Source organism: Crocuta crocuta, unplaced genomic scaffold (assembly GCF_008692635.1).
Source record: "Crocuta crocuta isolate KB4526 unplaced genomic scaffold, BGI_CrCroc_1.0 scaffold31, whole genome shotgun sequence".
In the NCBI taxonomy this organism is placed as follows: domain Eukaryota; kingdom Metazoa; phylum Chordata; class Mammalia; order Carnivora; family Hyaenidae; genus Crocuta; species Crocuta crocuta.
In genome coordinates, this window is record NW_027528362.1 from 13071260 (window position 1) to 13091431 (window position 20172).

The 20172-nt window shown below is 46.9% G+C and overlaps 1 protein-coding gene across 1 annotated transcript in view; it reads right to left on the reverse strand.

Annotated features, from left to right (window-relative positions):
- Positions 1 to 2454: 2454 nt before the first annotated feature.
- ANKRD10 (ankyrin repeat domain 10) overlaps positions 2455 to 20172 on the reverse strand; it is a 33676-nt gene continuing 15958 nt past the window's right edge. The window contains exons 5-7 of the mRNA XM_077754008.1: positions 16328 to 16563; positions 7207 to 7302; positions 2455 to 4013 (exon numbers count right to left, since the gene is read on the reverse strand). Coding sequence (XP_077610134.1) covers positions 3538 to 4013; positions 7207 to 7302; positions 16328 to 16563 — 808 coding nt within the window. The 3' untranslated portion in view covers positions 2455 to 3537. The remainder of the gene's footprint in view (positions 4014 to 7206; positions 7303 to 16327; positions 16564 to 20172) is intronic.

Here is a 20172-nt window from a genome sequence, read left to right on the forward strand (position 1 = left end):
TGTGGGGCTCAAATTCATGAACTGTGAGATCATGATCTAAGTTGAAATCAAGAGTCGAATGCTTACCTGACTGAGCCACCCAGGTGCCCCTCCTCTGTCCATTTTTAATTGGATTGTTTGGTTTTTGTTTGTGGTTTTTTGGTGTTTTTTTTTGTGTGTGTGTCGAGTTGCATAAGTTCTTTACATACTTTGGATATTAATCCCTTACCAAATATATCAGTTGCAAATATCTTCTCCCATTCAGCTGATCGCCTTTTTTATGGTGGCTAATCCTTTGCTGTGACAAGGCATTTTATTTTGGTGTAGTCCTAATAGTTTAACTTTGCTTTTATTTCCCTTGCCAGAGGAGACATATATAAAAAAATGTTTCCATGGCCGATGTCAAAGAAATGGCTGCCTTTGTTTTCTTCTAAGATTTTTACGGCTCACATTTAGTCGTTCATCCATTTTGAATTTGTTTTTCTATGTGGTGTGAGAAAGTGGCCCATTTTCATTCTTTTGCCTGTAGCTGTGCAGCTTTCCCAACACCAGTGTTTGAAGAGACTCTTCCCCATCATATATTCTTGCCTCGTTTGCTGTCGATAACTGACTATATGAGCATAGGTTTACTTCTGGGCTCTCTGTTCCATTGATCTGTGTCTATTTCTGTACTAATACCAAACCGTCTTGATTACTACAATTCTGTAATAAAACTTGAAGTCCAGAATTGTGACGCCTCCAGTTTTGTTCTTTTTTTCAAGATTACTTTGGCTATTTGAAGCCTTCTGGGGTTCCATACAAATTTTTGTATTATTTGTTCTAGCTCTGTGAAAAATGCTGGGGTTACGTTGACAGGGATCGCATTAAATCTGTAGATTGTTTTGGATAGTGCAGACATTTTAACAAGATTTGTTCTTCCAATCCATGAACATGGGATGTCTTCCCATCTGTTTGGTCTCCTACAATTACTTTCATCAGGGTTTCACAGTTTTCAGAGTACAGACCCTTCACCTTCTTGGTTAAGTGTTATTCCTAGGTATTTTGTTACATTTGGTGCAATTGTAAATGGGATTATTTTCTTAATTTCTCTTTTTTGCTATTTCATTAATGTACAGAAATGCAACAGATTTCTGCATATTAATTTCATATTCTGCAACTTTACTGAATTCATTCACCAGTTCTAATAGTTTTTTGGTGCAGTCTTTAGGGCCTTCTCTCTATATATCATGTCATCTGCAAATAGATTTTCTTTGTTCAACCAAAACATTCATTTATTTTTTTAATTTATTTTTATTTATTTCTGAGAGAAGAGAGAGAGAGACAGTGTGAGTAGGGGAGGGTCAGAGAGAGAGGGAGATACAGAATCTGAAACAGGCTCCAGGCTCTGAGCTGTCAGCACAGAGCCCAACGTGGGGCTCGATCCCACAAACCATGAGATCATGACCCGAGAAAGTCGGACGCTTAACCAACTGAGCCACCCAGGAGCCCCCCAAAACATTCATTTAAACCTTTTTCCCCCCTCTGAGATGTTTTATAGTTTTCAGTGTAGATGTCTTGAACATCTTTTAAGATATATTGCTAGGTATTTTATGGTTTTGGTGTTACTGTAAATGGACTTTTAATTTTCCAATTGCCTGCCACTGGTATTTAGGTATATAAGCACCTAACAGTCTTCAGACCAAAAAAGTTAAAAACCAGTTAACTATTATAATAATTTAGGAAGCACTTAATTCTGGTGAGATATGCAGAGCAGAACCGAAGCTTATTCTTGGTCAATGTTAAAATGACTTCCATATGTTTTTAAAGTACTAGATCATTCTTTGTCTTCTTGAAGTCATAATTACCAAAGATTTCCCCAAGTAGATACAAAGTGCACAGAACAATGAACATTTACATACCCAGTGTCAATATCAGCTCACATCCAGTCTTGTTTGAGCTTTGTCTCCACTCACTTTACCGTTCCTGTTTCATTTTTTTAAAATGTTTTTATTTTATTTTGAGAGAGAGAGAGAGAGAGAATACACAAGTGGGGCAGGGGAAGAGAGAGGGAGACACAGAATCTGAAGCAGCTCCAGGCTCTGCGCTGTCAGCACAGAATCCGACGTGGGGCTCAAACTCACAAACTGTGAGATCATGACCTGAGCTGAAGGCGGACACTTAACTGACTGAGCCACCCAGGAGCCCCTTGGTTGTTGTCTTTTATGAAAATCAGCACGCAGGGACAAGACCGTTAGCTGACAGCAATTTATACCCCTATAAGAAATCTAGTGAGACCAAGTATCTGTATAACTAGAATATTTATGTAAACAAATCAACAGCAGTAAGAAATGACTAGATGGGCAGCATCAGAGGAGTAAAGTAAAATCTTACAAGCAAAGTAAGAGGCAATACTAAACTTGAACCTCCCTTCCTGCTCCCTGCACGGACACGCCCGACCCCTCACACCCTGGAAAGAAAGCACACCCTAGGGACAACTCGAGTGTGAGAGTTTTTTATTCAATGTGTAAAGGACAGTTTAAAAACAACATGTTAGTAGCATTCTTAGAACATTGGTTTGTTCATCTGACATTTTCTCTACCTTCACCAATTTTCATTACAAAAATCAGAAAAGTAAAAATTCATTACGATATTTGCACAGTGTGACCACTAGTTGCCTAACAAAAGCTAATTTCTATAAAACCATAAACTTAGTGCAGTTTTATTAAGAGAGATCCAAAATTCTCCCAGTGGAGTGGATATACATAGTGGTATACATTTTAAAGCAGAAAACCCCAAAAAACAAAAATGAGGGAGAAAAGAAAATATAAGTCAAAAGTCAGTTAAACATTCTGACCTGGCAGTTCTTACAAATGGTAATTTCCACTACATATAAAGGGAACCGTTATCTGTGGTAAAAAGTGTAGAGACAAAGCAGGAAAAGCAGAATAATATCACAGGTCAGTCCCGGGCTGCACGTTTTCAATGAAACCCAGGGCAGCGAGCTACAGCTTTAAAGAGGGGGGCCGCTCACACCCCCGAACCACCGTGTGCCTCTAAGCACGGCCTCACCACGTGGCAAGTTGCAAAGTTTCCGTAAAAAGACTTTGAAAAAGACAAATGTTCTTTTCTTCAAGAAATCTTTATAAGGCTGTCCTTTGCATAGGGAAAGAGCTGTCTGCTGTCATAAATTCTCCAGGAGAGAGTAAAAGCAAGCTTTTCAAAAGGACCGTGTGTAAGAAGCTACGTCACCAGGCACCTCATTTACTGCCCCAAGTTTATGTTGATCAGATAGAATTTAATTTGACTGAAGGAATAACGGGAATTTACGGTGACGGTCAATTGAAAAAGAAAACTCTGAGGCTGGCCGGAAAACACTGAACTCCAGAAGAGGCTCACCCCGCTCCATGGAAAAAAAAGCCCTACGTGTGCACATGAGAGGGACTCAGGAGGAACTTTCCAAATTAAAGCTTTTTTTTTTCCAGAAAGCTATAGTATAAAACGATAGTACATGTCGTGGCATTCCCTCGAATCGATGCTACATCTGTACCAAACTGGCTGTGGGGGGGGGCGGGGGCGCCTCTAGGAGCCGTGGTACAAGTGCATGGCCCCCAGGCCGCCGCCGCCGGGCCGCTCCCCCCCCTTGGTGGAGCCGGGGTGCCCCGCCCCACTGGGGAGCTCGGGGATGCTCTCTGCGGTGTCCCCAAAGCCGTGGTAGTGGCCGTAGTGCAGGCTCTCCTCCACGCCCCCCACCCAGGAAGGCCTGCTAGCTACGCAGCTGCTCGGGCTCCCGTTCAGGTGCAGCGAGCCGCACATCTCCGCGTTCACGCTCGCGGTCCTTTCTGCTTCCTCGGTCCCATTAACACAGACAGAGCCCTGGCTACTGGGAAAAGGCCGTTCTGGAACTAATCCATTGCTAATTCCATTAGATCCTGTCAAGCACGGGTCACTCCTGCTCTCCATCCCACTGAGCTGTGCCGCGGAGGGGAAGTCCAAGTGTCCATTGATGGCACATCCGTTTGTCAATGTATTCGACACGGAGCTACTGTTTTTCACATCTGCATCGAGAAATACACCTGTCACCAAAATTCAGAACCAGAGGGGGAGGAGAAAGTGTAAAAATGTTTCACTGGTGCTACAATTGTAAAGCGTTTATTTAGCTTTTGTTTTTTCTCTTAAGCAAACCGGTTCCTTGCGCTGAAGTAGAAAACTGTGCCCTGGCGGATTTAAAAATAGAACACAACAGAGCCACTTGCCTGGTACGACAGGAAACATTTATGAATTTCAGTAGCATCGAGCAGCTTAATTTAAAAACCCAAGCTGACAAATAACACGGCAGGTCAAATGCCAGCGGCGCTGACACGCTGTCAAAAAAACTGCTCTGGTTTTAAGACGACTTTCAGGAAGAAGTTTTAAAAATCACCAGTGAAAGAAGTCCAACAGAACTGAATGTAAGGATTTCCAAGGAGCTAAAATAAAACCGCAAACCTCTGCAGGAAGGGAGAAAGAGCAGGTGCGTGAAGCCGGGGCCGGGGCAGCTCCCGGGCCCAGGCGAGGCAGCGGTGCACAGCTCCTCGCAGGCCGCCCGCCTCTCCAGCCAGGGAGGCGGACGCAGGTCCCGTCTCAGCGCCACGCGCATCCACGTGGCACTTCTGCGAGATGCCACACGGTGGCGAAGGGAGAACGAGACGCTAAGTGCTGTCCCGCGTCCGGCCGCCCTGGGCACATCGGCACACGGGCACCGACACGGGCACACGCGGGCTCCTCCGAGTTCAGCGCGGAGAGGGACAGCGGGGGCCAAGGCTTCACCTAACTAGACAGGAGGAGGGTGTCTTATGGGGGTGGGGTGGGGGCAAAAAGAGTCCATCAAGACACGTGCGCGCCCACGGGGAGAGCCAGTACAAGGTGCTGTTCGGTACGATGAGACTCGCGATCACCATTCACGCTCACGAGGACTCGCTCAACAGGGGATCCTCTACGATCAGGTCTTGCTTGTAATATTGAACTTAATCTCAATGGTCTGCGCTATTAAAGCCCGGTATTAAATACGGAGGAGGAGTGGGGCCCCACCACCTTCCCCACGAGGACACGTTCCTGCCCCCGCGGGGCTCGCCGTCCGCCTCTGACTGGCACCTGGACACGGGCTTCTGTATGATCCGCAAATCTTCTCGCCAACGACAACAAATCGCGGCTTGTTCAGTGAACAAAAACACCTTCCAAACATTCCATTGACCATCCATTTTTCTGGCAGTTTAAGTGATAATCACAGTTTAGTAACTGCTATAAACTCTTCAGAGGATAAGGGATTGTTTTCAAATTAAATGGCAGCTTCTCTGTTTAGTAAACACTGAAGGCCAGAGAACTAGTGTCTCAAGAACCTAACATGAGGCAGAATAAAAAGAAATGAAACAAGCTATTCCCAGAGAAACGTGTGTATCAATTACTTTTTCAAAATTAATGCACAGATGACGTTTCCTGGGTGGTCAAACTCCGGACTATGATGGCAACCTTGACCGTTATTAGGACAAATAACTATGCACTTTTCACAAAGACGGACAGTCCATTTCCAGGTGACTGACCTGAAAAGGTAAATGAGCAGGACCTTGGAAATTCGAGTTACCCAGACTCGCTGTTTCCACGTAGCGTTCACCGTGTGCACGTGTGTGCTCGTGCAAGTGTGCATGCTTGTGTGGTTCTCTTTGGTGCCCCGTTAATGTAAATGAGCTCCATTATGCAATCTCAAAATCAAGGCTGGCTGATAACCTCACGTCGTCACGGAAAACCTAATAAAACTGAGCATGAAACCAGCGGCTGCCCCGGGGACTGGCTGAGCCGTGGCCCCGTGTGACCTGCTGGCTGTCCTCACTTAGCTCCAGGTGACCTCAGGGCCCGCGCTCCTGCTCCCTGTGCCCCCCCGCCGGGGGGAGGGGGGCTCCCTGGCGGTCTAGAACACTGTGCACGTGCAGGCGGCCAGTGTTGGAAGCGAGATGATGGGGGTTGTGATATCTGTGCCACGGGATGAGCTGGGGGCCTTTTCAACTTACGTCCACGCTTGGTATTAAATTCAGCCTGAAAACCCAGGGAATTAGTGCTTGCAGACTGAAGAGTGCTGACTTCTGCCTTTTTACAAGCATGTGGCAATGCCGTTTATTTATTCATTTTTTTCTAAAGCTTTGAGTTTTGTTATTTGTCTTTAGCCAAGGCCTTTAAATGTATTATCTAATCAAAATTTCCCTTAGAAAATCTACCCATTTAATTCTTTGGCAAAAAGGCGACTCCACCAGTAACAACCCTGTAGCTTCTAGAAAGATATGCACATTTCCCTTTCATTTTAGTAAACAGACATGACTTCTTCATGTGCGTCTGGGAGATGGTAGACATAATCTCATTCCCCACTGAAGAATTTAGCACAGAGATACAATAATAAAGCCTTAAAAGCAAACAAACAAACCAGTATCTATTTCTAAATATACCAACACAGTGGGAGAATGGCTAAAATGTGTTCAGGGTCACCCGAAGGATGGCAGAGTGAAGTGTTAACTAAAAGGAAATAACCTTTAGAAATTCTAAATGCTAAAAAGAAATGGAGCCTTTGACCTTTAAAAGCTGAAAACGACTATCAACTGTTGGAACCGATGAACACTTTTTGGCATGTGGAACGTGCTCCGGGAGGCGCTCCGGGAGGCGCTCCGGGAGCCCAGGCGCAGCGAGCTGGAGCGTCCACACCGCCATGGCCGGTTACGAGTCAGAACCGCGCACTGGCTAGAGCTCCGTGTCTACGGCAAGGCATCCTTCTCGCTCTTTATTGCGCTGGAATTACTAGCAACGGATGCTCATTGGCGTGTCACCCAAAGGTCGCGTGTCAGAGAGGGAAGCATGCAGAACCCAGGAGTAAACAAGGCACGTCAAGTCAAAGTTTCAAATCAAAACGGGAAGATTGCACTTACATCTTGCACATCTATACAACACGCACCCCAAACACCCGTACCCTTGTTATCTACAAACTTGCCCAAGATAATGCAAACTGCAGTAGAACATTCTTTAAAACGCTGGACAACAGAGTGTAAACGTCGTGGGGGAAACCATGTTAGAAATAGTATGCATACTGGTTCTTGCAACGACACGGGGTCTGCATTGCTGAAACAGTATATATTTCTATTTCTTTTGGTCCAACAGAACCACCCTCCTGCGGGGTGGTGTCTTCGACCACGGGGCTGTTGCCGCAGCTAACAGGAAACTGTCCACCCCCACCTGTTACAGCAGCACACTCTCTGTCGACGAGCATTTTGTCCGCATCGTCTTCGGTCTCACCGTTCTCCAGCGGCGCGCCGTAGCCCGGGCTCGGAGCTGCACAGAACACAAAGGCAATTTTAGATCCCCGGGCCTCCGAGACAACGGTGTGCCAATCCTGTGGCCTCAGGAGCACTAGCTGCTGTGAAACTGTCGAGCAGCTTGGTAACCTGCAGATTAGGGACAAGCCGAGTACCCTCCCGGGAAACCTGCTTTACCACAATAACCAAAACCTTTCCTCGGTTTCAATGAAAAGTCACAGGACTTGAGACATTCATGCTACACATACTCTATGGTGCGAATTTTCCTGAAGGCTGTCGCCTGGACAAAATAAAACAGCTGTACAACCCAGAGATGTTTCTGCACAGGTTTTTAAGGTCAGCATGCTCTATTATGCCCCCAAATGTTCTTTCGGTTGTTTTGCATAAATATTAAGGTAATTCTTGAATAGAATAAACCATGAAAACCGTCCTCAAATTTCAAAAGAAATCACGGATTTCAGTAGCAGAAAAGCAGGTAAAAGCCCAGACTCAACAGCGCCCTGGTGAGGCAGAGGCCTGCGCACCGGCACGTGGGAAAACGGGAGACAAACCTTCAAAGTCTTCGTTCTAAGACATTTGGAGCGGAAGTTACAAATGCACGCTCCTCAGGAAATGATCGTTCTCTGCGTCTTGGAGAAAACCCAGCGTGCTCGTTTAATCGTGTTTCCTCCAAGGATCACCTTTGCGCACTTTCCCTAGGAACCCCTTCGACGGGAGCAGCTCACGGTCACTGCGTATTTGGCCTTCTAGTCTTCATAGGCATGTGTGGTTACAAAAATGGATCCCAAAGTCACTTTCATGCCTTGCTTTTTTATTCATTTACCATGGCATGAACGCATCTCAACCACTCAGTTCAAAAGAATCCTTTAAAGTTGAACAGTAATCCAGTGTATGGCTGGGTGTATTCACCCACCACCAAATCCCCACTGCCATCTGGCTTTGCTTCAGTTTTTTTTCCTATCATGAACACCGTAATTAACATCCTTATACACACAGCTTTGTGTCCATTTCTGGTTCTTTAGTCAGAGAAATACTGAGAATTATTGAGTTAATGGATATACAAGAAATAATAACTTTCAGAGCTAAATATTTCTTTCAAATAAACATTTGAAAACAGACATGAACTCTGCAGCTCTAATTACTTCTAATTCTAGAGGCACATGAGTCATTTTCAATATACATAAAAGGAATGAGCATCAGGGCGCGTGGGGGGCTCAGTTGGTTAAGCATCTGACTTCAGCTCAGGTCACGATCTTGGGGTCTGTGGGTTGGAACCCCGTGTTGGACTCTGTGCTGACAGCTCAGAGCCTGCAGCCTGCTACGGATTCTGTGTCTCCCCTGCTCTCTGCCCCTCCCCTGCTCATGCTGTCTCTCAAAAATGAATACTGAAAGAAAAAAAAAAAAGGAATGAGCATCAAGGTGCCCGGGTGGCTCAACAGGTTGAGCGTCCAACTTCGGCTCAGGTCATGATCTGATCTGAGTTGGAGCCCTGCGTCGGACTGTGCTGACAGCTCAGAGCCTGGAGCCTGCTTGGGATTCTCTCTCCCTCTCTTCTCTGCCCCTCCCCTGCTCACTCTCTCTCTCAAAAATGAGTAAACAGTACAAAACAAGGAATGAGCAGACCATGCCTGGACTCTAACTAACCTTAACCCGCACCGTGGAGACCAAAGGTAATAACGTATAGTCTTCAGGAAAGAAAAGCACGTGTTCTGAACGGTATGTGGGAAAAACAAAGTGAATGGTTTGTTTGTGTAGCTGGGAAAAAACCGGGGTGTGAATGGGTATAGGGCCAAGAGCCCCCCACAACAGAGGTGCCTGCAAACCAGAGGCGTTAAACCCTGGGTTTCCGTCTTTCCCGCTAGAGCTTCCCCTCCTCCACAGGCCTGCGTCAGGGACAGGCCCGCGTCAGGGACAGGCCCGCGTCAGGGACAGGCCCGGCTCTGTCTTCACTGTGAAACAAGGTACTTCCAAGAAATCAGCAGTAAACAGGGCGTCTTAAAGAGTGCGGTGGGCGGGCCCGGGCACCCCAGGTGCAGGCTGACCAAGTCCTCATGACCTCCAGGGAGGCGGCAGCCAGTCACTCCAGGGAAAGGAGCCTGCGGTCGGCGGGCTCTGCCCCTCGCCCTCCTGCCAGGCAGGCGGTCAGGCGGCTTGCGGAGAACCGTGGGGGCCAGCACGGCAAAGCCACGGGGGTCCCTGCAAACAGGAAGGTTCCGCCGGACACGGCACAGCCTCCGGTACGCACACGGGTCATGTCCGCTTTTCAGAATTCAGGTGCCAGCGTTCTTCAGGAAAAGTGACAACTAGGCTCTCTGTGCAATTTCACACCTCCGAGAAGCAGGTTAAAAAGAAAATAACTGACAGAGGACAAAAAAATAAAAAAGTGCTTCATAAAAGCAGGGAAATTTGTCTCCTCATCCCCTAAGCCCAGAGCCCGGAAGAGCCCACTGTGAAGCCTGAAAGGGCCCCGACACAGATATCAAACCAAAGGTCTTAAGAGTGACGATTACCCGGTAACGAAACTGGCAGAGTCCCCTCCAGGGAAGACTGGCTACAAATGGAGTGGGACACGGGGGCAGGCCTGCCACTAGGGGGCCGGAGGAGCCGCCGGCANGGACTCCTGTCCCGCCTCGCAGGGGTGCCACCTGTGAATGCGGACAGCGCCTCATTAACAGAACAGGAGACCATGAAACAGACCAAAGGCTTCCGTGTCTTAGTAGCGAAGGAAACTCTTTGATGTGGCAAGCAGGTGCCGATGCAGCCAGCCTAGAATTTTCTTTCTCTATAGACGGGCAATTTTTGTAGTGCATTGTTCCCATAAAATATCTGCAAGGATTTTTAACTCCTTGGCTGATCCAGCTGGCCCAGAACTCCGGGTAATACTTTTACACTTGTTATTTCTAGCACCTGTAAATAGGATGTGCTTAATTACTCAGAGGGAGGCATTAAACTTGCAATTTACTTTTTAAAGCTGTATTTTAAAAATCATGATGTTAATACTGGCCTCTCAGAATGTTAAGAACATTGGATCTGTCTTGACTCCTTTCTCCCACACACACCCACTTGCACGTCTTTGCCAAAGGAACCAATGAAATATTTCACATTGTATCTGAGAAAGGTGGACTCACAGAGATTTCAGAAGAACAAAACTGTCTTCTTTCCAAGTTACCAATTTCGATCTTATTTACACTTTGGAAAAGAAGAGCCTTCCCTTCCATTTTCCTATTGACCTCCACAGTTAGAAGGAAAAAATCAATGTCCTGACCTTTTACTTGGCCAAAGCAGGCATTTGAGAAGATTCTAGAACATGTTAGATATTGAAGAGTTGTGACAGAAAACTAGTTAGGATTGACTCAGAACAAACCCTCGCAGCTACCTTCCTGCGCAAGCAAGTCATAACCAAGTGTGACCACTGTGCGAACACAGAAATCTGCCTTTGTACTTCCACCTAAAATCCCTAAAACCAGTTCTTAGCAAGACTCTGAACTACAGGTTTATTTTAGGGCCAAGCCGTTTGAAAACACGGGAAAGATCCTATACTTGGCTTTCGGAAGCCAGGCAACATCTGTCCGCTGCGTAACAGCAGTTGCGCCATCGAGGAGGCGGCTTTCTGTGCTGTGAAGTCAGGCAGGTGCACACTTACTGTACCACCAGCCTGCCGCTCACACGGATGAGTGGGGCGTGCATACAAGATTTTTTTAAAGCTCTGGACCGAACATGGGGCTCGAACTCACAAGCCCAGAGATCAAGAGCCACACGCTCCATGGACTGAGCCAGCCAGGTACCACCAAAAACAAGATTTCAATTCCCCAAGGACACTTGAGGACTTACCTAGGGCTCACAAAAAATAAGCCTAACCAGTCTTAGTTTAACTCCAAAAGTGGAGAAACCTCTTAAAAGGCAAAAATCAATCTGTATGGTCACATACTTTTTAAGATGTGAGTGCTCCAGGGGCACCTGGGTGGCTCGGCCAGTTGAGCGTGTGACTTCGGCTCAGGTCGTGATCTCAGTTTGTGAGTTCGAGCCCTGTGTAGGGCTCCGTGCTGACAGCTCAGAGCCTGGAGCTGCTTCGGATTCTGTGTCTGCCTCTCTCCCTGCCTCTCCCCCGTTCACGCTCTGTCTCTCAAAAATAAACATTAAAAAAACCAGTGAGTGCTCCAGCTGGCTAGCGGGGCGCTAACTCCACACACCCTCCCCACAGCTCAAGCCACCCAAGGTGCAAACCTGGCCAAGCAGTTCACACAGCGGACGTCTGTGCGGCTGGCGACAGGGCACAGACTCGTGGTCTCCTTCCCTCTGTGCATCTTTAGGGGCCAGTGCGGGGGGTCCCCGGCCCAGCTGACTGCCCTGCGGTCCCCTGGTCGTGAGCGCCAGCGCTGACCACCGGGGAAGCCAGCAGTCCCCTTGAACGAAGCCAGGAAGGAAATGTCCCCTGGGCTTTCCTACCAGCCCTAATTAATCAGAACTATCCTGGACTCAACGACAGAGCACATTTTACTCAAATAATTACTTTTTAAAAGAAAGGTCCCATTAACATCAGAGCAGTACTAAGGCCGAAGTGAAGGTGCTTCTACTGTGAGGTGACCTTCCAGGGGACTCTGGCTCCTGCCTTGGCCCCAAGTGTGGGGGAAAGTCAGGAGGGCAGGACAGCGGAGATGCCAAGGGCACAGAGCAGCAGTGATGGTTCTGGAAACACTAAGGCGGGACTTGGGATTTTGTTAAAAGGACAGGGAAGGGAAGGTGCACGGAAGAGACCGCTCTGAAGAAGGTGCGCCAGGACGGAGTCCCGCTGGTGCCTGCCGCAGCCGCTACACCCTCCGGGAACAGACGAGGCTCATGAGGTCTGGACTCGAGAGTGCACAGGACAGAAACCTCCTGGTGTTGAAGTGTGGCGCATTCGCGTTATAGGTACGGGAGGCTGTCTTTAGGGACTACGACAAAACCATCAGTTGTTATTCAAACAAGCGTCCTCTTCCTCCGGTCAAATAATTAAGAAAAAGTAGTCCTTTTCTGCAAACATGAGAAGGCTTAGCGCACCTCAAGTAGTGTATGTACGGGACACAAAAATCAAACGTGGAGGAAGCAAATTACAAATTTACTCCTGGGGAGGCTCTGATTTCCTGAATCTCAGGCTCTAATTACTTAGATGTATCATTTAACAGAAATCACATCCACTCTCCTTACCCTGCTCCCCGTCTTTGAGTGTGGTCAAGACAATCCCATCTTTGAGTGTGGTTAAGACGAATAATTAAGAATAGCAGGTGGAGATTCTTTAATGCTAAGTTCACCTTGGGCACCAGTGTAATGAGAAACTTCTCACTGCTGATTTCTTAAAACTAGACTCCATACCCAATGCAGGGCTCGAACTCATGACCCCCCAGATCAAGAGTTGCATGCTCTACCGACTGAGCCAGCCAGGGGACGCCTCACTGATATTTTAAACTAAGTCACAGTACTGTAGATATTCTTCCTAAAACGTATTTTTATAAATTACTTATATGAGACTCCAAGATCAATAATATATCTTTGATTAAAAAACAACCGTGAAGTCAACTTAACCAGAGATCTGGTATCACTATGGCCTATTTCCTACGGCCACAGTTTCTAATTATAAAATCCTGGGCTCCTGGGCCAGTGTACAACTCACACTGCCCCGTCCGACTAAGACTCCGGGACTGCACCCAAAACACTTCTGATTAAAGCGAGGTGGAGGCTTCTCTCCCGGGTGGGACTGGCATTCTCTTCCAACCAGTCTCCCTGGTAGCTGAGCCGAGTTTCCGAGGACTACACGCACCCGAGTCACTATCACAGAGCGTTATTCCTGAAGATTAACAGAAATGCTAACAGACCTGAACCGCGAGAGCAGCTGTAACTGAAGGCCACTGTCACTCCATCTTGAGCAAATGGTTGATAAATGGAGGGAATACCTCAAAACCCACTTGCACTGATGTTTCCTTACAGGACCCCAAATGAACAAAATCCCTTTTAATGCCAAATACTTTTAATCAAAATTGGCTGTTTTAAGTAATTCTGGATCTTACTTCACCCTCCGGAGTTCATGGCACATGGACTCAGCCTGGGTCTGTGCTCTGTGCAGTGGACGCTGGCGTGGACGGCGGATCGTGGGCACTTCCGCTGCCAGTGCCTTCGTCCTGCACCTGCTCCCACAGGGCGAGTGTTTGTACTCAAGCAAGACGGAAAGGCTGAGGCATTCTTAATCCAAGTCCTTTTCCATCAGTGATCTCCAAGGGAAAATCACACCAATAACCTTAAGATATTTGAAAATTGTTTATTGAAAGCAGAGACAGAGGCTACTTTCAGACTCAGGATTCCAAAGTTAAAAAAAAAAAAAAGTTAAAAAATAAAATTCACAAGGCACATCTTTAAAAGCTGGCTTAGCCAGAAAAGCTTCTGGAAGTACCTCCTTTTGTGAACATAGATTGCACTCTAAAAACACTAGTATGTGTAATTCTTAAGCCATAGAAAGACAGAATGGACTGAGTTTTATTAATAAGGTCCAAGCTATGCATTTATACAGCCAAGATACTGGCACCTATTTAAAAAAAAAGAAAAAAGAAAAAAGCAGCATCCAGACTTGTACTGGGAGGAAAGAAGGAGACAATTTTAACTATTTTAAATACTTGTGCATGTGAAATTATTCAAGAGTATTTTATATGCATGCATTACTTATAGAAAAAAACACTTATTTTTACTCTGGCATGAGAATCAAGAACTTGTCTACAAAATGAATAATTCAGAGTGAGCAAAAACTTAAGCTCACACATTTAAAGAGCAAATCAAAACAAGATGCCCGAATTAAATGAAAATTAACTAAGGCAACACATCTTGAGTCGCATACCAAAACATGATCAAAGAATGGAAATAGCTATATGGCTACTGAAGGCAAAAAGACTTCATTTAGAAAATTCAGGCAGTTGGGGGAAAGTCTTTAGTAACTGAGACCCCTGTTCACAGCGAGTATGTAACAATGAAATGAAAAAAAAAAAAATCCATCTCTTCTCCCAGAGGAAAGGAGACAGGCCGGAGCTGGCATGGGACGGAGTCACCCGTCTGCGCTCACAGGCAGAAATCCACGCACGCATAGGCTCGAGGGACACGTGGGCCACCCTCAGGCTGCCCGCCGCCCAGAGGGCACCCTGCTGAGACACGCGCCAGGAGCTGCGAAGTCGGGGCATCTGGAGTCGAGCTGAGATCTCTCCCGCAGTGGTGACAGAACAGGAGCATTTCGTGGGGGTGCAGCAGAGCCAGACGGGGGGGGGGNGCCGCACCTGCCTCCGGGCTGGCACCCGGGGAGCAGCAGGGACAGCGGTTCGGGAAAGCCGCACGGGGAGCTTGAGGGGCAAAGCGTGAGCCTCTAACCCTGGTCAACCAAAACGAGTCCGTGTCTGGAGGAGGGAAATAAAATCCCCTGAACATCGCCACGATTCTTCAAACCCACCACGTGCTTGGAAACAAGGTTTAGGAAACTTAAATTCAAGTTTCAGGAATCCTGAAAGTCTTTTCAGGATACGTCAACGAGAGACGGCCAACTCAGCCGACCTGAATACCCGGGGCCTGGCTTTACAAACTCCTCCAGGTCGTTCTGAGGCTTAGTAGAATCTCAAGTGACGTCCCCTCAGTACTAAACAAAACTGAACATTTACCCTCCGTGACTCTCGTAGGAGGGCATAGGGAAGCTAACACTTTATATCACTCCAAAATATTAAACCAGTCAATTGAACAGAACGAAAAGGGCTATTTTTAAAAAGTGGACGCTCTTAAAGGGCTTTTAAAACACATTAGAAAAATATATTGGAACATGGCACAAGTAAATGACAACACCGGACAACACTTCTTCACCATTAAGAAAACACCACTTCTGATGTTTAGACACACCTTCATGTTGTGCTTAGGACTGTTACAGCACCTTTCTGGAAAGTACTATATAACTTATAAAAGTTATGAATTTGGTAAAATATTTAAGTTCATGCATTCATTTCTACAAAAAAGTCACAATTCACAAGTATTTAAAAGTAGAGAATACAATTTTATCGGGCTTATAATAATAATAATAATAAACTGTTTTAATCTGGATACACTCCAGCTAAACTAAAAAGGTGCAGGATCGTATGCTGACCCACCTCAAATTCAGTCAACGAAGACCTCCAGCCACTCAGGCTTTCCTCAGGCTACACTTGCAGAGCTGATCTGTTTCTAGTCAAAGGACATAACTCTGTACTTAGGCTCAGCAAATCTTATCTAAGTTCGTAATTTCAAGGTGACTACTCGCTGCCATCTCTAAACCTCTCAGTTCATTAAATGTTCTTGCCAACCTAGGAGTCTGTCGTGTAAAATACCTTACACGCAGGTATATGCAACGATTTCTTCCCTAGACCAAGTGGAAGTTTCTGCAGCTCACAGGGACTGGGTGACTGCCTATCTGCAAACTCCAAAGTCATCTGAAGACAGAAAGGTGGGAGAAAGTTAAAACTAAGATAACTTACCTTAGACTCTCCTCCTCACCATCCACCTGACGCCCCAGGTCTTGCTGTGACACACACACCACCCTGCGGGGTGTGGGCAACAGCTGAGGCCAGAGCACAGCGCGGGTGGAGCGGGGCGGCAGACCTTTACCTGCCTAGAGGCCAAACTGGGTTTTGCTACCAGACCAACAATGCTATTCACAAGCTCAGGAATGTTTCATAGGAAATTTAAAAAAAAAAAAAAAAAAAAAATCAGGAACAGTGGCAGGTTTTTTTAATAGTTATATTTCAAACAGGTACAGGAAACGAGAAAAACCTTTCTAACTCGTGGCGGGAAAGCCTGGGTGCGCGGAGAGTTACACGGGCACGCTCACACCTGCGCTGTCGGCATCCCCCGCTTATCCGCTCACGGGAAGACCACCACCATTGCACCAGGACCCTCGGGGCGCACCGCCCTCAGGTGAAGGTCTCATCTGGAAGGCGCTTCCGGCCAGAAAAAAGAAAACATGTCACAGAAAGGAAGAGAGTCTGCCCCCCTCACCCACCAAGGGGTCTCACCTTCGGTCCTAGCCTTCTTCACTCCAAAGGGTTCCGGGTCTTCCAGGCATCTCTTGCGATGTGCTCCCACACTAGTAAGGTTAGGAAATATGCTCTGGTGGCCCCCATTTAAGGTGCCGTTATTACAGAAACGGTTCAGATGACAATTCTGCAGGTTCAAGAGAAACTGGGTGCACTCGCGGAAACCCTGGGTTTGAGCAATGTCTGCTGCAGTCAGGCCACTGGCATTTCTCAGGCTGCGTGACACAAAAACACTGAGTTACACCCCGTCGGCGTCCTCACCCGCTCTCTCCTCCTGCTCCTGACTGACTATCTCAAGGGGACAGCGGGAGAACGCGGACTACAGGGAGCTCCTCGCCCCGGCTGCATAACTAACTTCGCTCCTAAGCACGTCTGATTACGAAGCGAGACCTGGGAGCCAGGCGTCTCAAAATCAATGCTCTAAACTTTAAAAAGGCATCTTCCTACTCAACTTCTCAGAATCATTTTTCACGTTAGTCTGAAGAACCTAAATTTATGTCAACTTCAGACTTAACCTGAAGCAGAATTCTGTATTATCTGCACTTAAGTTTAATAATCAATTCCTTTAGCTTCAGTAAAATCATAACAAACAAACATGTACTGAAATTGTCCATGGCATTCATAACAATCGGCTTCCTCAAAACAGCGCACCGACAAGCCAGATTTCATGCTAACGTGTGACACAGTAAGTGGAAATTTAGAAGGCTGTCCTGACACTCAAATCACTTCCCAGGGGCTGGAGAGCCGAAACGCTAAGTCCCCGTGTATCTCACGTCGGTTTCCGGCCCTGCCCGGGGGCTCCAGGAGCACCTTGCGTGGGTGTTCTGGAGTGTGCACACGGGGGTCTCCCGCAGGAAGCCCTCCGAAGGGTCCACGGCCTCGCTCACAGTGGGGGGCAGGGTCTTCCACAGCAGCTACGTCAGACTCAAGTAGGAAGTGGTGGCAGAGTGTCACGTGAACGACCTCAATGACACAAATAGGAAGGAACCACCTGTGAAGCTCAATTAGGAAAGAATAAATATTAAAGGCACAAAAGCAACTCCCTGCTGAAGTTCCCCTGAAAGACAAGAAAACACCTGCTCCGTGGAGTCAATCTATAAACAATCGAAGCAGGCCCACAAACTGAGCACAGGGGCCCCTGCACCTGCTCCGCAAAGCGAGGCCCCCGACCCAGCATAGCCGCGGCCTGGTGCGTGAGGCTTGCTTCCTGGGCGAATGTCCACGCAGACACAGCCGAGTAAAAACTACAGAGCAGGGGCAGATAGGGGTTTCCCTTGAGCCTTGTACTCACATTTCCAGCCATCCTATTCCCAAAGCTCCCACCTCAGAAATGAAAAAATCTGTCTATTCTGGAATCATTAAACCTGTCTCCACTCTAAAGCAGATTAAGAGATGCATTACACAGTTTGAAGAAACGTGAAAGCCCAGACTTGGGTTGATCAGAAATAAAAGGCACGTGACTTGAGAATCCCAGAACCATCAATGTTTTCTTAAAAGTGTGTAAGTCAGCTGTGTGCAGACTAATGGGGACTAAAACTGAGTTGATTTCATGGCTATAAATTCTGATGGAGTCTTATTCTACAATTTGGTATAATTTTAATATATGAAGTAAACAGAAAGGAAACGCCAAAGTTGGGACACACATATAAAATGAGCATATGCTTGGTTTTTGAAGTGTTATGGATGTAACAACATTAAAGTGAGTGTTCAGCTGGTTTTTTGAACTGGGGTATTTCATTTCCAGGAGCTATCCCAAGTACAGATAGTCCAAAAGGGTCTACTCTATCAAAAATGTGAACAGAATAGGCAGCCATGTGAAAAAAACATCTAACTCCTCAAAATTTGAAAGAACGAAGACCTATAACATACCCCAGTTTATAAAATGATCGCTCCTGTAAAGAAATATAACTTGCTCTCCAAAATCACATACAGAAATGAGAAGCTGCCTGAAATCAGTACAAGTGAAGTCAGCAGAGAAGACTGAAGAACAGCACGCTCGTTTCTGAACGGCTTTGCCTAACTTTCACGGAGGAAAGCAGAGATGCTTAAGGAGACGCTAATGTTCCCCGTCACTGAAGAGAAGAATTTGCAAAACACACTCAATGCCTTTGCTTTCCACTCAGAAACGGAACACTAGACTGGACTGGGGTTGGAATAGCAAGTTTACTGCTTTCCTGAGGAAAGAGAACCTTCAAGAAAAATAAGCAAAAAATCAGCACCGACATCCAGGGAGGAGACTAAGGGGCTTCAGGTGCCTGAGAGCGGGGGTGGGGTGGGGGGGGCACGTGGAGGCCCGAGGCAGGAAGGCACGGTCCCCTCCCACGCCCCCATCCAAACACAGTGGAACACCCATGCACTGCGTTTCCGGACAGTAGGAGGGATTGCCTTCAAAACTCAAAAGCACCGCAGCCAACTCATGCCACGAGCTCCCCTCATGCGGACCAAGCAGGGAAGGACCGATAGCCACAGGTGGGGACTGATGCTGGTCCCGCACACACCTCGGTGGGACCAGGGGCTGGAGCGATGGGAAAGGGAGAGGAGACTTGCTAGAAGACACAGGGACAGAATCTGTCTGTGGCTGTGGAAGAACGACTGGGAGAGAACAATTTGGGCACGATCCCTATACTATCGCCAGAAATGGGGACATTCACCATCTTTTCTTGGTTTCCAGTGAGCTACAGAAGATTTCAACTACAGCAGACCCTTGGACAATGAGGGGGTGGGGCACCACCCCCCTGTGCAGTCAAAAACCCACCAATAACTGACTCCCCCAAAATGTATAACTACTGATAACCTACTGCTGTCCAGAAGCCTTACTGAAAACATGAAGAGGTGATGAACACATATTTTTTTAAACTTTTAAAAAATGTTTTGTTTATTTCTGAGAGAGACAGAGACACAGCATGAGCAGGGGAGGGGCAGAGAGAGAGGGAGACACAGAACATGAAGCAGGCTCCAGGCTCCAAGCTGTCAGCACAGAGCCCGACGCGGGGCTCGAACCCACGAACTGTGAGATCATGACCTGAGCTGAGTCAGACGCTTAACCGCCTGAGCCACGCAGGTACCCCGATGAACACATATTTTATATGTGATGTGTATTGTGCACCGTATTCTTACCATAAAGCCAGAAAAAAGAAACTGTTATTCAGGAAATCGTAAGGAAAATACATGTACACTACATACCGTATTTATCAAAAACAAATCCACGTATGAAGAGACATGAAAAGTTCAAGGGCCAACTGTATACTCCTTCTGTCACCAAAAACTGAATGTACACAACGCATAGTTTATTTAACAGCACTTCTATTCCTTTCAGGCAAAAGGACCCGTTAAGACCCAAGCCTGGCACCCAACGGGGTCCCCCATTCTCCCGCCTTCACCCTCTCATTCTCTACTCTGCCAAATGCTCAAGTCCTCAGTTCTGCTCTGGCCACACTGAAAAGCATGGCTGCTCCACGGCAGCATTTACACCGCACCAACTGGCTGGGAAGGGACACGGGCTTCCTGATCCTGGGCAGGCGCCGTGCTGTCCAGCAGGCTCTAAGGCCACTCCCTTGCTCACAACTACTCAGGCCAGAACGCAGCCTCGGACAATATGTAAACGATAGAGCACAGCTACGTTCTAGGGAGTTTTCACTGATGGACGTTACGATCAGAATCTCATAATTTTAACGTGTTGCAGAATAATGGGTCTTCTCCTGATTTTTGTTCAACCGCTTAAAAATGTAAAAATCATTCTTAGCTTATGGGCCATATAAAAACTCGCAGCACACAAGGTGTGCTGAATAACATTTAACCAGCAATTTTTAGAAACCATATCTGCC